The sequence below is a fragment of the Delphinus delphis genome, chromosome 3, assembly GCF_949987515.2.
Source record: "Delphinus delphis chromosome 3, mDelDel1.2, whole genome shotgun sequence".
In the NCBI taxonomy this organism is placed as follows: Eukaryota; Metazoa; Chordata; class Mammalia; order Artiodactyla; family Delphinidae; genus Delphinus; species Delphinus delphis.
In genome coordinates, this window is record NC_082685.1 from 97,232,531 (window position 1) to 97,251,978 (window position 19,448).

A 19,448-nucleotide genomic window follows, 5' to 3' on the forward strand; every position below is an offset into this window, starting at 1 on the left:
CAGACTCTCAACCACTGCGCCACCAGGGAAGCCCTATAGTATTTTTTAAAAGAGAACATAAAATTACTCAGAACTCCAGGACTAAGAGAGAGAGTCCAGGCAACAACATTTATTACAATTTTCTTCCAACTTCATTATCAATTATACCAACAACGTACTTATAACTCTGTACCTCTGTCTCCATCTTCCCCATCTATTTTGAATACCACACTCGCAGATTAGGAGGGCCCTTAACAGCTATTAAATGTAACAATCCATTTAATACTCAAATCTGTTCTAAAAGATCCTCCTTGACCTATAGTTATTCAGTCTATCTGAAAACTGCCAGAGATGGATACCATAGTATCTTTTCTCTTTTTCTAAAAACACACATTATGAAATATTTCAAAAATACACTCAGGGACTTCCCTGGTGGTGCAGTGGTTAAGAATCCGCCTGCCCACGCAGGTCCGGGAAGATTCCACATGCTGCAGAGCAACTAAGCCCGTGTGCCACAACTACTGAGCCAGCGCTCTAGAGCCCACAAGCCAGAACTGCTGAGCTCATGTGCCACAACTCCTGAAGCCCGTGTGCCTAGAGCCTGTGCTCTGCAACAAGAGAAGCCCCCGCTCACTGCAACAAGAGAAAAAGCATGTGTGCAGCAACGAAGACCCACTGCAGCCAAAAATAAATAAATAAATTTATAAGAACAAAAATACGGGGCTTCCCTGGTGGCGCAGTGGTTGAGGGTCCGCCTGCCGATGCAGGGGACACGGGTTCATGCCCCGGTCTGGGAGGATCCGACATGCCGTGGAGCGGCTGGGTCCGTGAGCCATGGCTGCTGGGCCTGCGCGTCCGGAGCCTGTGCTCCGCAACGGGAGAGGCCACAACAGTGAGGGGTCCGTGTACCACAAAAACAAACAAAAACAAACAAACAAAAAACAAAAATACACTCAGAAGTAGACGAGTATCACCCAGCTCATCTGTATTCCTACCACTTTCCTGGGAACCTTCCCCGAGACTCCCAACAGACCCAATTATTTTGTAATTAAACCTGGGTATCTGTTTATTAAAAAGTCTACTTTTAAGCTGCCTGAATTCCATTTCCTGTAGCATCAATTAATTCATCCAAGCATTTATAAGGCACTTATTATGTTCCAGACATTATAAGCACTGAGGAGGGAGATGTTTAACACTGAGCATCTACTCTTCTGAAAGTCAGAGGTTGCATACACTGTTGGTGGGAATGTAAACTGGTGTAGCCACTATGGAAAACAGTATGGAGATCCCTCAAAAAATTAAGAGCAGGACTACCATAAGATCCAGCTATCCCACTTCTGGGCATTTATCCAAGAATATGAAAACACTAATTTGAAAAGATATATGTACTCTTCTGTTTATTGCAGCATTATTTACACTAGCCAAAATATGGAAACAATCTTAAGTGCCCATCAACAGATGAATAAATCACAATGTGATACATACACACACACACACACAAAAGAATACTATTCAGACATAAGAAAGAAAAAAATCTTGCCATTTGTGACAACATGGATAGATCTTGAGAGTATTATGTTAAGTGAAACAAGTCAGACTGAGAAAGACATATACCCTACGATTTCACTCATGTGGTATATAAAAAACAAACAAATGGACAAAATAATTGAGCAAACCAGACCAAACCAAAACAAACACAGATATGAATAGAGTAGTGGTTACCAGAGGGGAAGGGGTAGGGCGGTGGGTGGAGAGAAGGGGATCAACTGTATGGTGACAAATGGAAACTCAATTTTTGCTGATGAGCACACTGTAGGTATACAGAAATAGAAATATAATGTTGTACACATGCAACAAATATATTACAAACCAATGCTACCACAATAAATTAAAAAAAAAGTCAGAGGCTGATTTAAGTGAAAAACTTAACTCAAAGGAAAGAGCAAGAGATAGGAAGTGACATTTGACTTGCATTTTAAAGGATAATTAGGAGAGGCCAGGTATTTATAGGGTGGCAAGAATGGAGGTTTATATAGACAGATAAAACATAAGAGCAAAGGGATAAGAAATGAAAATAGTTCAGTCATTGGGCATGCCTGGGAAAATGATGAAGAATGGAGACATACATAGGGCTAAATCATGAAGGGTCTTACATGTTTTGCTAAGGAATTTAAAATGTTTCCTACAGGTGATATGTGTGTTGAAGGACTTTTATCTGGGAAATGAAAAGACCACTTTGGAAAGAGCATACTTTCCAAAGCACACTTTGGAAAGAGCATGCTTCCAAAGCATGTACTTTGGAAGATAAAGGAAAAAGTAGGATCAAGATCAATAAAGTGGATATTGCAACAGTTTACATAAGAAGCAATGAAGGCTTTTTAAATAAAGGTGATGACAGCGAAGGAAGAAACAGATTTGTAAATTAGGAAGAATGGCAAATATGTAAACCATATATGCTCACATCCTACACCTATGCTGGAACAGTACTGTGTTAGAATTGTGTTTACACCTTCAAAAGTGTGGGAACTGTTATTTTATCTTTTTACCCCGAAACATAGCACAATGCCTGGCTCCCAGTAACTACTCAATAACATTTTTTGAAAGAATGAGTAAATGCATGCTAGCTAGCTGATTAGCCTCCTTCAAATATAACACAACCAAGATGGTAGGTAAATCCCTATGATCTCAAAGAGGTAACCAAAGATCTAGCTTTTGCCTGGCTAGTCAAGTATCCTTTCTCTTACTACTATGGACCGCCCTAAAACTGAACATTTGGATAAAAATAAAGTACTTCCCAGACAAAGGAAGGCTATCAGATACAGAGAGCTATCAGAGAAGACATAGAAAAATGATTACTTTTGTTTGAGAGAAAGAAGCAGAAATAGGAGGGATTTCTGAAGAGATTAACATATGGAAGACAAAGGAAGGATCTAGGCAGATGACAGCATGTGCAGAGGCATGAAAGAGATGACATATTTAGGAAACATTAAGTTCAGTTTCAAAATTCAAATTTCTAGCTGAAAAAATATAACAGAAACACTAAAACAGATATTGTATACAGTTACAAATGTTTATACTGTTGATAACCAAAATTTTATGATATTCATATCCAATAAATTCATTTTCTTAATTTTTAAAATATGCAAACTTATTTTGTTAAAAAATAAAATAAAAATAAATAATGATTTGGCATTCCTGTGAGCCATTTCATATATATATTAAACATTTTTTAAAAATAAAATGATTGACAAACATGACCAACTTAGACTTGGCCTTTGCAATAAATACAACACACAGACATTACACACACACAAAAATTTTTCTAAAAAGAAATGTACTTCTTTTATCAGTATCTAAAAAATACATAGCAGAACACTAACTATATGAAATTTAACATCCTCACATGTGAAATTCCTTACCTGATAAGCACTTCTATTAGAGACCATGCCCCTTTCATACAAGTTGGACACTGAAACAATTCTAAGTAATATCTTGACATGGCTGGGGACTTCCAAGGAGGGTGAAGGTGAAGAAGAGCTGACAATATATGAAAGTATCGACCAGAAAACGTATCTATGTTATCCTATTATTTAAAAATAAACAAACAAATAAAACACAATAGCTAAAAGTACAGTTTTACCAGCTAATTTAGTTTAAAACTGTAATAACCTAGACCTAACTTTCTTGGCAAAAATATGTGTTTGGACAAAGAACAGATGGAAGCATGATGTTTAGCTAATTAAATACTGCAACTGAGAGAGAGGCACACTCTAAATATGTACCTACATATTAGATAATCCTAGCTATTGGGACTAATCTATATCATATGTCCATTTTACTTCTCATGATTATAGTGTGATTAAAAGAGTTCCCAAATGTGACCTGAAATGAACTGAAGAAACTTTACATGTAACATTCTGACTTACCACCAACATTAGTCTGACATAGCTTAAACCTGTTGTTTCTTCAAATTGTCACCTAGATGAAGAATATGACTAGAAATCTACCTTTGAAAAGCTGTTCCTAGTGATTTCCACAATAGGAACAAGGAGTAAGTTCAGTGTCTACATATACTATGAATAAAAATCATTACCAGTGTACTAAATGAGTAATTTACTAAATGACATTCTAGATCCTTATAATTTGATTTTTACATTAGATACTTTACTGCCACAGAAAACAATTCTGAGAAAATATTAAGTTAAAACACTCAGAGTAATACCTAGCATAGAGTTTAAAAACAGAAAAGAAATGGTAATAAATAGGTACTGCATTTATTATTAAAATGAGGAAAAGAAATAATGAAGAGAGAAAATAAACTATAAACTTACAAAAACTGAGAAAGTGTTCATAGTTTAACATTCTTTGAAAGACTATAAAACCCGTAAGACTGCTCTTACCTGTAGAATGTTCTCTAGAAGAGCGTGAAGAAGGCAAACAGGAGGGATATAATGTGACTGCAAAGAGGAAAGTTCCTCAATTGCTTCTTTAAAAAACTGTCCTTCTATGAGGCTTTCAATTAAATTTAATACACCTCTGGGAAATTCAGCATTTTTAACCTAAGAAAGGAAAGATTCTATGACTCAAAGAAAAGAAGGGGAAAATTCTGAGATGAAATTTTGTATTAGCAAGGAGCCTGAATTTCCTCATCCGTAAAATGAACAATCCCTGCCCTCACTACTTCACTATGTTGTTATGTGGTTCCAAAAAAATGATTTGTATGAATGTGTCTTACAACAATAAAATTGCACTGCAAAACATATACATTATTGTTTTATTTATTATTCTCTGTCACCTTGAATAGTAAGAGGAAACACTACCTCTAAAGGAAAACTTTAAAAGGCATTTGCAAAGTCTGGCTGATAATGAGACTTCAGTTGGAGGTACAACCACACATAGTTTTAATTTAGATGCAAAATTATTTTTTGGTGTTCTTTTAAACTTATAAGCAAACTATGCCTATTAAGATATGCTACATATATTAAGATGTCATCAAGCAGAATCAATATTTGCAAAAAGTGACAACTGCTACAGTATCATAAAATTACTCTGAACATGCACATTAATATAACTCTTAAGAGTTCCACAAAATACAGCCCCCTTGGTCAAAATATTTTTAACAATAAAAGTGACTCATTTCACCTAGTTGAGAATCAAGAATACTCTGAAAGACTCATGGACTAAAACAATCAATTTTAAAGGAATGAATAATGATATAAAGAAAATAATATACTCATAAGTATTACACTGAAAATTTAATCTAGAAGTAATAATTATGAAACCTATGAAATGTATGAATAGGGATACATAACTAACCTGTGATGAGCACAAGGTAAGTTTTTAATTCCTCTTATCAATTTTTATTACTGTATAGAATTTTTTTTGGAGCTTTGATAGAATACTATTTTTCTTTTTCACTTCTGATTAGAGAAACTACATTTCAAATTTGATAAGAAGCTTTGTCTTGCTGACAACACATACCTTTATATCAAAACAACTAATAATAAAACATAAAGCTTCTTTTTGCCCCCATCAGCACCCTACTCCAAATTTCTTACCTCAACATTGTACGCTGGTTGTTTATCTATTCTAATGCAGCTGTATCTTATAGCCTACAAAACAGAAACCATTAATTAAAATTAAACATTTTTAGGTCAAAAAATACAGTTCAGCTTACAAAGCATAAAGCCTTGGCCAAACTTACAAATCAGATTCAGGAAGACATTAATAGATATAATTGATCTGATTCTCATGTTTAGCTAGGGACCTCCATCATTTTAGGGTAATGGCACTCTCATGACTATGAACAGTCTCTATTTTCCCTTTCTAAATTAAAATAATGTAAAAGGTAAAGTCATATTTACTTTGAAGACCTGAATAGGTCCATTGTCCTCAGTATTTTAATAATCAGAAATATAAATGGAGAGAGCATTTATAAAATGCTCCTCTGGACTTTTGTATAAAACTCCATAGGAGAAAAAATTTAGTCATGTTTTGTATATAATCACATGTAAAATCTTCCTCTATTGTAAAATACCTGTAAGTTTGTATTTGTTTAAAAGATTATACTGGAGAAATATTTGTAAACATAACAAGAGATAATATCCTGATTATATAAAGAGTTCTAGAAGCAGTGGTATAAAACAACCTACTGAAAAAATAGAGAAAAGAGTACCAACAAGCAGTTGGCAGAGGAAGAAATACACAAATGGCAAGTGAAGGCATAAAATATGCTCAAACTTGCTACTAACAGAAGAAATACAAATTAAAACAATGATAGAGGCTTGGCTTCCACTTAGGATATAGAAAGCTGAAAAGAGAGGCCTTCCCACATTACAAACAATAAAAATGGAAAATCTACGAAATGATAACTTCACCTGAACCCTTAGGACAGCAGAGGTCTTAGTGCAACAAACTAAACAGAGATATGAAGAAAGAGAGGAGCCTCCAAGGACATGGGACATGAGCACCGATTTATCTGAGAGAGTTTAGCAGGAATAGGAGGACTCCACTACAGTGGGTAAGATTTCAGCGTAAATTTTTCACCATTTACTAAAGGCCAAGTGTGGGCCAGCATGAGAAAACAGAACCCCTGGGAATCAACAAAATGCGGGGAGTTTGCACTCAATGGCGTGGTTTTCTCCACGGACCTCACTGGGTGCTCATGTAAACGAAAAGAGACAGGGTGGGAGACCAAAGAAAGTCTCCCTAGTGGTGGAGGCTGAGGCTTGAACAGCGGCTGCTGTGGGAAGGGTAGCAAATGTGGTTACCCTCAGGGCACACATGCAAACCCATAACCTGCTGGATAAGGAAATAGGAAAAAAATCCTTTACTCCCAGAGAGAGGCAGGAAGAGATGGTGATCCCAGATCATCCCCTATTACTTGAGGCAGGGCAAGAACACTGAAAAAGCCCTTCCCCAAAACCCAGGGAGCCTCAAAGCCTTTCTCAGACTGAGGCTGAACGAGGACAACAGAAACGGGGATCCTCTAGCCCTCATTCTCCAACAGCAGGTTAACAAGCAACAAGTTACAGCAGTTTATAAAACACATAACTTATCCGTGATATCACTGAGGTATAAATGGCAGAGAATTCAGCAATTTACTAAATGTCCACAGACAATAATTACTATTAACAAAAATTAATGAATAAAATTATTTTAAGACATATTAAACATAATAATAAAATGACTCATTATTATTATTATTATTATACTTGGTTACACTACAGAATGAGAGAAAAGTATACAAAATTTTTAGTACGTCAAGTTCTACCTGAGCTCTGTATATGTGTTTCCTTAAGGCATTTTTTATGTCAGCAATATCCACATCTGTCCTGATATCCTTGGTTTTTGATTCTTTGGCATGATCAGCAAAAACAGAATTCTTCATTTCTTTCTGTATACACAAAAAAGTACTTTACACAATGTACTAAAGAGTGTCAACACAAATGCTAAGCATCCCAATAGACAACACAAGAACACATTCATGCAGTGTTAACTACAGCAAAGGTCCTTACAATTATATTACATAAAGATTACAGATTGAAATTAAAAAAATTAAAAACCAAATGTTTTAATTGCAAAGTTTTACCTGATATTTACATGTGCACTTTCTTAAGTACTTTTTATTTTAACCTGTTCCAAACCTTTCCTGGAACCTCTCTCTCTCCCTTGTTTTGTTTTTTTGTTTTTTGGTTGCCATGTTCCCACAAAACATGATTATTTACCTTTATCATTCTTCTGAAGATCCTTCTGAATACATATAAACACGCTGTCTAGACTGTAAAATAAAGTTATACTCTAGAAAAATTAACACAAGAAGGATCCTGTTTAAAAGACAAGCTACTGGGCTCCCCTGGTGGCGCAATGGTTGAGAGTCCGCCTGCTGTTGCAGGGGACACGGGTTCCTGCCCTGGTCCGGGAGGATCCCACATGCCGCGGAGCGGCTGGGCCCGTGAGCCATGGCCGCTGAGCCTGCGCGTCTGGAGCCTGTGTCCCGCTACGGGAGAGGCCACGGCGGTGAGAGGCCCGCGTACCGCGAAAAAAAAAAAAAACAAAAAACAAAAACCAACCCCTAAAATTTAGATTATTTAGATTAGAATGTATTAGCCAAACTACATACACGTGTATTTTTCATTTTAAGAATTTTAGCCTCTTTTGTCAGAACCTTTCTTTTTTGTTTTAGTCAGGCAAAATAAAATATATTTGAATATCCTGATTATTAACTCAAATTCTTTCTGTACACATGTAAAAATATTTGTGAACCAAATATTGTGAACCAAAGCTAATTATAACATTAATTATGAATATTACACCAGATCAAATCAAGAAGATTCTTTTCATAAGATGTACAAGTTATATTTAACACAGCACGCAATCACAAAAATCAGATTATATGTGTAGGTGATATTAGGGAAGAGCCAAAAGAAATTAAAACTGTTCTTTGTTTTCTTTCAGCTTAGCTTACAAAGTTTTACCTGATCTCTATAAATGTGCTTTCTTACGGTAATTTTGTCATGTTCATTGTCCTTCCTGGAATCTCTTTCTTTCTCTCTTTTGTGTTTTTTCCTCAAAGTATAATTCCTTTGAATATCTTCATCCTTTTTCTTAATTCCCTTCTAAACATATTTAGACCACAATTAAACAAATGTAAACATGAATGATGTATGTTACAAAATCCATATAAATTCAAGACGAGTCTGAATTATGACACATTAAAAAAAAAGTTATATACAATACAAAATCTCATTCACTGTTGGAGTGGGTATACATTAGTAAAATATTTTGGAAAACATTTGTTCATTATCTAGTAGACTTGAACATGCACAGTCCTTATAACCCAGAATTCTCTTAGGGATATATCCTAAGCTAGAGGAACTCTTGAACATGTGCACCAAAAGTAATGTAAGAAAAGGTTCATACTATTCATGGCAGAAATGCTCACAGTTACAAAAACCAATCAATCCATCAAAAACAAACCAGCAAAAAGACACCAAAATATTTATCAATAGTAAAATGGATAAAAGGTATAACTGTGAAACAATGAAACATATACACCTGCAAAAAAGCAAGTCACAGAAGATTATAAATACCACAAACTAGAAAAGTTCATTAACAGGCAAAACTAAACAATGTATTGGTAGGGATACATATGTAGGTGGTAAAACTATAATGAAAAACAAGAAAATATTAAAACAAATTCCAAAACAGAGGTTACCTATCATGGGTAAGAGGAAGAAAAAGGGATGCAGTTTGGAAATGACACAGCAGAATCTTAAAAAGCTGGTAATGCTCTATTTCTTAACCTAGCTGGTAGGTACATAGCACTCATTTTTGTACTCTTTCAAAAATTATACACAAATGCTTTATAAACACATATAACATATACATAATTCAGAAGAAACAACTTCATAACTGGCATTATTAGAAAAGAGTGTAAAATATAAATAAGTTACTTTTAATTTGGAAGGTCTTACCTGATTTCCATATGTGTGCCTTCCTAAGGCATTTCTCATTTTAACAAATTTCAAATCTTTACTAGAATCTCTGTATTTTTCTTTTCTGTGATGTTCAGTTAAAATTGAACTAATATTAACATCTTCATCATGATTTTTCACTTCTTTCTGCATGTTTATAAAAATACTTTAGTTAGACTATGGATTAGCCATAGCCTCAACACAACCAATGCAAGTCACAACAAAAAAAACCCTCAGGAATGTAGGTTTTATGAAACATACACATGAGATTAAATACAGTAAAGAGCATTATGAATTATATTACATTTTAGTTATACTAAGATGAAACAGAAAAATAAATATTTTTAGTTCTTAAAGTATATACTGTGTTTACAAACACATTTAATTTAGGTATTTTGTTAACTTACTCTTTCCTGGAATCTCTGCCTTTTACAAAATTTGTCATATGATTAGTCAAAACAGATTTGGTTATCTTCATTATTTTCTTTTATTTTTCCAAATGTTTGTGAAAACAATTTAGGCTCTACATCAAACAGTCTTGCCATTATTAGGCATATCAAATGAAACATCTCAGAAAATCTTTGTATAGGAAATAGGTATAATAACATTAAAATGGATAAGAAGTATTGCAAACCATATTGTTTATTCTTTACACTAAGAAATTTAAAAAAATAGAAATTGTGACCTGAATTTGATATACATTCTCCTGAGTTCTAAAAGGAACTCAAGATGTTTACAGATGTATTCTTTTTACTTTTTTTTAAATTTAGATATAGTTGATGTACAATATTATATAAGTTACAGGTATACAATGTAATGATTCAATTTTTCAAGGTTATACTCAACTTATAGTTATTATAAAATACTGGCTATATTTCCTGTGTTGTACAATATATCCTTGTAGCTTATTTTATGCCTAATAGTTTATACCTCTTAGTCCCCTACTCCTATATTGCCCCCTCCCAGCTATTCCCTCTCCCCACTGGTAGCCACTAGTTTGTTCTCCATATCTGTAAGTCCATTTTAATTCTGTAATATTCAGTAGTTTATTTTTTAGATTCCACATATAAATTATATCATACTGTATTTATCTTTCTCTTCTTGACTTATTCCACTTAGTATACCTCCAAGTCCATCCATGTTGTTGCAAATGGCAAAATTTCATTTTTTATGGCTGAGTAGTATTCCACTATAGCTATATGTCTATACAGATCTCCCATCTTCTTTATCCATTCATTTGTTGATGGACACTTAGGTTGCTTCCATACCATGGTAATTGTAAATAATGCTGCTATAAACATTGGTATGCTTGGATATTTTGAAACTAGTGTTTTCCTTTTTTTCTGATATGTACCCAGGAATGAAATTGCTGGGTCATATGGTAGTTCTACTTTTAGTTTCGTTTTTTATTTTTTAGAAACTGCCATACCATTTTCCACAGTGGGTGCACCAATTTATACTCCCATCAACAAACAGTGTATGAGGGTTCCGTTTTCTCTACATCCTCACCAATATTTGTTACTTCTGGTTTTTTTCATGATAGCCATTCTGACAGATGTGAAGTGATATCACATTGTGGATTTAATTTGCATTTCTCTGATGATTAACAATGTTGAGCAGCTTTTCATATACCTGCTGGCCATCTGTATGCCTTCTTTAGAAAAATGTCTTTTCAGGTCTTCTGCCCATTTTTTAATTGGGTTGCTTTTTTTGGTGTTGAGATGTATGATCTGTTTATATATTTTGGCTATTAACCACTTACTGGTCATATCATTAGCAAACATTTTCTCTCATTCAGTAGGCTGTCTTTTCATTTTGTCGATGGTTTACTTTGCTTTGTGAAGGCTTTTAAGTCTAATCAGGTATCATTTATTTATTTTTGCTTTTATTTCCTGTGCTTTAAGATACAGATTCAAAAAAAATACTGTGACAATTTATGTCAAAGAGTGTTATACCTATATTCTCTTCTGGGAGTTTTATGGTTTCAGGGCTTCCATTTAAGTCTTTTATATATTTTGAGTTTATTTTTGGACATAATGTGAGGAAATGTTCTAATCTCATTGTTTCATATTTAACTGTCCAGTCTTTCCAGCATCACTTGTTGAAGAGACTGTCTTTTCACCATTCCATATTCTTGTCTCCTTTGTTGTAGATTCATTGAGCATAACTGTGTGGACTTACTTCTGGGCTCTCTACTTTGTTCCAATCATCTATGTGTCCATTTTTGTGCCAGTACCATACTGTTTTGATTACTGTAGCTTTGTAGTATAGTCAGAGGTAGTATCGTCCAAAGTCAGGGAGCATGATTCCTTTGGCTCTGTTCTTCTTTCTCAAGAGTGTTTTGGCTATTTGGGCTCTTTTGTGTTTCCATTCAAATTTCAAAATTATTTATTTCTGTGAAAAATGCCCTTGGTATTTTGATAGGGTGGCACTGAATCTGTAGATTGCCTTGGTTAGTATGGTCATTTTTAACAATATTAATTCTTCCAACCCATGAACATGGGATATCTTCCCAATTTGTTTGTGTTGGCTTCAATTTCTTTCATCAGTGTCTTATAGTGTCTTACAGTTTTCTGAATTTCGAATTTTTACCTCCTTAGGTAGGTTTACTCCCAGGTATTTTATTCTTTTTGATGCAATGGTAAATGGGATTGTTTCCTTAATTTCTCTTTCTGATAGTTTGTTGTTAGTGCATAGACATGCAGATTTCTGTATATTAATTTTTTATTCTGCAACTTTACAGAATTCATTACTGAGCTCTAGCAGTTTGTTGATGGCATCTTTAGGATATTCTATGTATAGTATCATGTCATCTGCAAACAGTGACAATTTTACATCTTCCTTTTCAATTTGGATTCCTTTTCTTTTTCTTCTCTAATTGCCATGGTTAGGACTTCCAATACTGTGTTCAATAAAAGCAGTGAGAGTGGGCATCCTTGTTTTGTTCCTGATCTTAGAGAAAATGCTTTCAGCTTTTTCCCATTGAATATGATGTTAGCTGTGGTATATATTTGAGGTCAGCTGTGGTATATTTGACGAAATGCTCTATATACACATATCTATTAAGTCCATTTGGTTTAATGTGTTATTTAAAGCTAGTGTTTCCATATTGATTTTCTGTCTGGATGATCTTTCTGTTGATGTAGGTGGGGTGTTAAAGTCCCCTACTATTATTGTATTGATATTACTGTCAAGTTCTCCCTTTTGTTTGTTAATATTTGCTTTATGTATTTAGGTGGTCCTATGTTGGGTGCATATACATTTACAATTGTTATATCTTCTTCTTGGATTGATCCCTTGATCATTATATAATGTCCTCCTTTGTCTCATAGCAATCTTTAAAGTCTATTTTGTGTGATGTAACTGTTGCTACACTGGCTTTCTTTTGATTTCAATTTGCATGGAATACCTTTTCCCATTCCCTCACTTTATCTGTGTAAGTCATTAAATCTGAAGTGAGTCTCTTTTTGGCAGCATATATATGGGTTTTGTTTTTGTATGCATTCAGCTACTCTGTTTTTTGATTGAAGCATTTTATATACAACCTCTTGAGTTCTAAAACTCAAGATGTTTACAGATGTATTTTAATAATTACCCTATCTTTCATAAAATCTCCATTTTTCATGTTAAATAAAACTAATTTAATAACTCCATTATTTTACATCCTTTATGTAAAAAATGTTATACTGTGGCTTATAATGCATATTTCAACAGACATATGAACTCAAAAGCCTCTAATTAAGATCATGTACACATAATCATAGAAAATCATCTAAGTCACATAAATATCAACTGTATTTTGAAAAAGCTAGAGAAAATCACAAAAATATTTTAATCTCTTGCAAAGTTTTATTTAGTCTCCATATATGATTTTGTAAGGTACTGCTCAGTTGAAGAAGTTCCAAATTGTTCCTAGAATTCTCTTTGCAAAATTTGACAGATGCAGTAAAAACAAATTTTAATTTCTTTCTACTCATATTTAAAAATATTTTAGTTTAGATTAAGTAATAATAATTACTAGGCTAATGATTTGGTAAACCAATTAGAGAGTCTCTTTTATAAAAAAAAGTATGAAACTGAACATAACTGAACATTAAGTCTTCGAGGGTAGAACTAATAATGTCTTTTTTGGTTGCTCCTACTAACTGAAAAATTTTAGTTGAGAGCCACAAATATGCTTTCTTAACGTACTTTTCATTGCTCTAAGTTCAGAGTCCTTCATGTTTTTTTTGTTTTCCATATTTAATCATACTGGAATTCACTTGTGCCATTTAAAAAAACTTGATCTATATGCAGTAAAATACTTGACTTTAGACCATGAATATGAATACATATATTGATGAATCCTTTGTAAGACACATGTTACATTCAACATACCGAGTTGTTTTAAGTAATTACCATGTGTTGAGAACACACTATGTATTAGGAACTGTGAATTTCCATATGTACATATATATTATTTCAATAAGAGCCTCAAAATAGAGACATGGACAATATCCCAATATGTTCAAATTATAGACTGTAAATCAGAGCTGGGTTCAAATACCAGCTCTGTGATTCCAAAATCATTCTTATTTCCACCAAATAATGCCTCTCACAAATTTTGTAAGAAAAATCAGAAATGTAAGATATTTTTAGAGTATAAAGTGTTACCTGGGTTCTGCACATGATCTCTTTTAAGGCACCTTTCATTTCAAGAAATCCCATATCTTTCCTGAAATCTTTGTTTTTTTCTTGATTGCTGTGGTTATTCCAAACAGAACTGGTTTGGGAATCTTCATCATTCTGAATTTCTTTCTGTATGTAAAAATGGTTTAGGCAATCAATTAAGTATGATTTCAACATTATGTACTCTTTATGGTATCCAACTTTATAATTGCAAAATATTTTGGTAGTCAAACAAGTAGGTACAAGAATGCACTCTTCTAAAAAAAATGCACTCTTCTAAATCAAAGGTTATTAAACAGTAGTAAGTTCCTTGAAGGGAAAAAAAAAATCATTACAACAAAGGTCCCAAATAATAAAATAATAATAATGTATCTCAAGGAAAGCTAATGCTCTGTTGGTCTAGTAACAAGCAGCCCTTTTTATGAATAATCATGAACAAAACTATTTTATCTAGTCCCTTACCAAGTTAAAGTTACAATCTACTTCAACATTTTCTGATTATAGATTATTTCTCAGATTATTTTTCAGCTTTTTACTAGTAAGACTTCTTATTTGCACATCTATCATACAGAGAAGAAAATAGGCTAATAGTTGAATTCACAGCTCTTATTTTACTTGAACATTAGTAAGCAATTATCTTCACCTAACTCTATCTCAAACACATTTATTTCTCTTGTTAAGGAATCCAAACTGAATTTTTAACTACCTACCAATAATAATTTAAAATATAGTTGCATATGTACTTATACATAAAATTCTCGAAGTTTAGTAAGATAAAGAATTGAGAGTAAAGATGAATTCAAGTATTTATTATGCAAGAGTATTCAAAGATTCACCATCTTTACACAAAGAGAGTGGAGAATCATTGTCCTCCTAGGGAACAATCATGATATAGATGAAATGTGGTTAAGGCCTATGGTGTGATCTTTGGTTCCCTTTCACTTGTACTGGGCTTCCTATATGGATATGAGGGCCCTTTAGCAGCTTGCAATCTTGCAACCAGACAACAATCCCTGAGAGTAGCTGATTAAATTTCTTCAGTTACTCAGAAAAGTGAAATTGAAAGCCATGAAAAATGAAGACTTTTCTTCTGTCTTATTCCTGGAATCAAAGAAAGTATTACTCTGAATGTACAATTTCCATTAAGGACAACTTTAATGGGGATAAACTGAGTTTCTGGCTTCAAATTTTACATGGTTGACAAAGAGGATAAATCCTCAGGCTTAGATCATCAAGAAATGTCTAAAATACAGGATGAATTAATCCCATATAGTTTCCAGTTACACAGAATACATACGCAAAAGAACATACCATTATCATTAGCAACTAGGGAAGAACATACTGTTTTCTAATTCTGACTATTAAGATGCTATATACTGATCTGTGAATTAGAATGTATGATTCAAGTACCCTATTTAAATAATTAAAAATCACAACGTGATAAACGATGACATTTGGAAAATTTTTAAAAATAATCTATTTTTATAGCACTAAACAAATGATCAACATGTAATTGTCTCCAAGCCACACTCTCTCCAACAACCTACTCTTATGAAAGATATGGGCATTATTTTTCTGTAAATATTCATTACTTATTCCTTATTTTATAAAATTTTAGTGCCAACAATACACTAGGCATTGTGTTAGGTGTTTGTCTCCTATATGATCTAGGAAAAGAGCACCATGTCTAATCTCCCTTGTATAGTATAATGCTATGTTACAAACAGATGACCAAAAGCCTATTAATTCAGTAAATTATTCTATTACCTAAGATAGGGCAGCACAGTGTGGAAATGATAGTTGCCCTGGCTTCTGATTCACATATTTGACTTTGTTTTCTGTCTTAAAATAGGTATGGATATGCTTTGGTCTCAGGTCTTATTCCTTGATTCAGCCATGGCATTTGCCACACAACTTGAATGAATTCACAAGACTGGATGGAGAGCCAGAGAGATAAAGTAATTAGAACAAGCATCTTTTGAGTACTCTACATGGTTCTTTTTTTTGGAGGGGCCACACTGCGTGGCTTGTGGGATCTTAGTTCCCCAGCCAGGGATTGAACCCGGGCCCCCTGTAGTGGAAGCGCCAAGTCCTAACCATTGGACCACTAGGGAATTCCCAGAGTGTTCTACATGGTTCTTAACTAGACTGACTACTAGCATATGGTAATCTCTACAGCATTAAGTATTTTTAACTACCCAGAAAGAGACCTTCCTATTATCAAGGAAACCTAATAATACTCAAAATGAGAAAAGTAAAGGGAGACTCGAGGAGAGCAGCCTTTAAAGTTTTTGAGTGCTTGGTCTTCAATTTTTGGTCTGACATACGATAGCTGTGAGATCATGGGAAAATCATTAAATTCAATTATATGCCATTTCACTAACTGTAAAATGAGGCCATAGTGCATACCACACAGGAACATAAGGTTTAAAATAAGATTAAGTGTGTAAAATGCTTAGCATCGTGCCTGGCACACAGTAATCACTCAATAAATAATGGCTTAGAGTAACAGTTGTATAACAACCAAAGTAAGGTAGGTATTACCTTCTACATGCAAAGAAAGATATTCGGTCACAGAATAAATGACTTCCCTATGGTTAAAGAAGTAATAAGTTACAAATCTAGGTCAACAATTAGTTGATCTGGAACAAAAAGTGTATGTTTTTGCAATTACTAATATATTTCCATAAGACTTTTCTGTGGATCATTTTATTTTATTTCTTGGACAGATAATCAAAAGAAGTTTTGAGTATTCCTAAGTATTCTCGCATTTTTGTGACATCTTCCTTGGGCCAAACAATTTAGATACATTAGTCACTTGCTCTTCTGTATTTCTATACCTTGCACAATACATACTAAATTGTAATTAACAGTTTCCACATTCTGTTTATGCCACATTTTGTTTTTGAAGTCTGGCAGGTGGTCTTATTCATTTTCTATAGTGCATAGCATAATGACTGGTACAGCAAAAGTCTTCAGCAAGTATCTATAAACCTGAACTAAATAACTCCTGATTCTGTTACTAAGTGGCTTTCCAAAAAGTTAAGTAGGTTAAACACAACTATTTTTTAAACAATTGCTCAATTGTTACTTTTGACTCAGTCATTTTATATGGCAACTCTTCTTAAAGGACACTTCAGAATCCATCTAATGAGGAATGTATTATATTCTATGCCAAAGAGGTAGAAGAAAAGCAAGACAACAAAATGAAGTTAACTATCTTATCCTCAGAAGGGATCACAAAATGCCTCATTTGGAATGAATGGTTATGAACTAACTCTTAGCTGTCTAATCTAGAGCTTACAAAACAATGTATTCTAAAAACAAATATAAGTTAGAGATTGTCTATTATTTTTGCTTGATATACTAATGCCCTCTAGTACTTCAGAAGCTGAATCTGATTGTGTCAGATTACTGCAAAATACGATTATGGAGAAAGCATAATACATATTACATTTTGTTCATTTCTTTCCATAGAGAAAGGGAAATTCAGATACTTTTTCTAATTTAGTTAAGAATGGTTTTCATTCTGTTGAGAGTTAATACTACCTTTAAACTGTTCAGTTAGGTAGATCAGATAGGATGCTTTAGGCTGCAAATAATAGAAAACCAATTCAAACTAACGTAAACAACATGGAAATTGTTACCTCACAGAATGGCAATATGGTCCATTGCTAAGTCAGGTTTCAGGGTTGATTAATCCAGCAACTCAAGTATCTCTACAAGAGTCTACATTCTGTCTCTACACTTTGCTGTCTACAAGATTGGTTTCAACCTAAGGCTACTTCTCCTCATGGTCAAAGAATGGCTCCCAGTAGTAATTATGGTTTCGTTTCATTTTTCCATGTTTACATTTAGCAGATGCCAGGCTGCCAGAGGCTCTTTTCAGAATGAGAAAGAAACTTCCCAGAAGCTCTTACATACCTCTCTTCATGTCCCATGAGTCAGAACTGGTTGACATGCCCATTCCTAGACCAATCACTGTCAAGGACAATGAGATTATCCATAGTCCAAGCAGATCCATCCTCTGAACTAAGGTCAAATTTCCAATCCACACTGCCGCTACTCAGTAGGGAAAGGTAATTATACAATGGTATATTACATCTACTCTTGGAATACTCAAGGGTTGTTCATAATTTCTCTATTAATCTAACAAATATAAAATGAAAACTCATGTGCTAGGCTTTATGCAAGATGATTCAGATATAACTATGGAAAAGACAGACATCATCCTTGATGACACAGTGCTTTTGGTTTAGGTGGGGAAAAAGACATGAACCAAGTAATCAGCCAATTAATTACAACTGTGATGAGTACTATAAAGCAAAATAGTGATATCAGAACACATTAGAGGTGAACCTAACTATTTTAATAAGGGGCCAGGGAGGCTTCCTTGAAGAGGCAGCATTATAACTGCAAACTGATTAAGCAGGAAGTAGGCAGGCATAGGGAATGAGAGAATAGTGGAAAGGACCTTTTTAGGAAGAGAAAATAGCTTTTCAGAAGACACTGAGGTAGGAAGTAGCCTAGCCTGTTTAAGAAACTGGAAGAAGGCAGTTGTGTTATAGTATAGTGAGCATAGGAAAAAGTAGAGCAGGCTATAGTTGCAAAGGTAGGAGTGACAGGAACCCTGTGCTAACTTAAAGCTGTATTAGAGGTTTACAACTTTATCCTAAGGGCAATGGGAAGCCATTGGACAGTTTTAAGTAGGAGAGAGACAGCATCAGAATTATTTTAGAAAGAGCATTTTAGATGTTACTTCTGGATGAAGCTGAATGGACTAGAGAAAGAAAAGTAAGAGTTACTAGGAAATTAGCAAAAGTAAAGAAGTAGAACAATAGGGAGAATAATAGGAGTTGATTCCAGGAGCACAGGGCAAAGAGGATGAACTCAATATGATGTCAGTACAGAAGAGAAGCAGTTTATTCAAGAAGTATTTGAAATAAAATCAATAGGACTTGGTAATTGACAAGATGTGGGGAATAAAGGAAAGGAAGGTTTCAAGGGTGATTCCCAGGTTTCTAACATAAATTATTAGACAAAAGGTTGTAGAGTATCTATCGAGATGGGAAACACTGAAGAAGGTGCTAAGTTTTCCTAGAAGACCAAGGTTCAGTTTTTAGACATACTGCAGGTTCTCTTCCACCTTAAGTGACGCTTCTTAAAAATTCTTCTTTGCTTACCTTTAGAGCAATTCTTCTAGGGTTATTTCCATTCAAACTACTTAAGGAGTGGTATGTGCACCAAGTGAGGAGATGTAGGTGGAGGAAAAGGACAGGAAAATATTTCTAAATTCTTAGAAACAGCTCCCTCTTTTCCAATGGG

The 19,448-nt window shown here is 34.1% G+C and overlaps 1 protein-coding gene across 1 annotated transcript in view; it reads right to left on the minus strand.

Annotated features, from left to right (window-relative positions):
• SLF1 (SMC5-SMC6 complex localization factor 1) overlaps positions 1–19,448 on the minus strand; it is a 66,924-nt gene that overhangs the window by 31,288 nt on the left and 16,188 nt on the right. Inside the window, exons 6-12 of the mRNA XM_060006991.1 lie at positions 14,109–14,252; positions 9,456–9,602; positions 8,457–8,597; positions 7,253–7,375; positions 5,538–5,591; positions 4,380–4,538; positions 3,399–3,562 (exon numbers count right to left, since the gene is read on the minus strand). Coding sequence (XP_059862974.1) covers positions 3,399–3,562; positions 4,380–4,538; positions 5,538–5,591; positions 7,253–7,375; positions 8,457–8,597; positions 9,456–9,602; positions 14,109–14,252 — 932 coding nt within the window. The remainder of the gene's footprint in view (positions 1–3,398; positions 3,563–4,379; positions 4,539–5,537; positions 5,592–7,252; positions 7,376–8,456; positions 8,598–9,455; positions 9,603–14,108; positions 14,253–19,448) is intronic.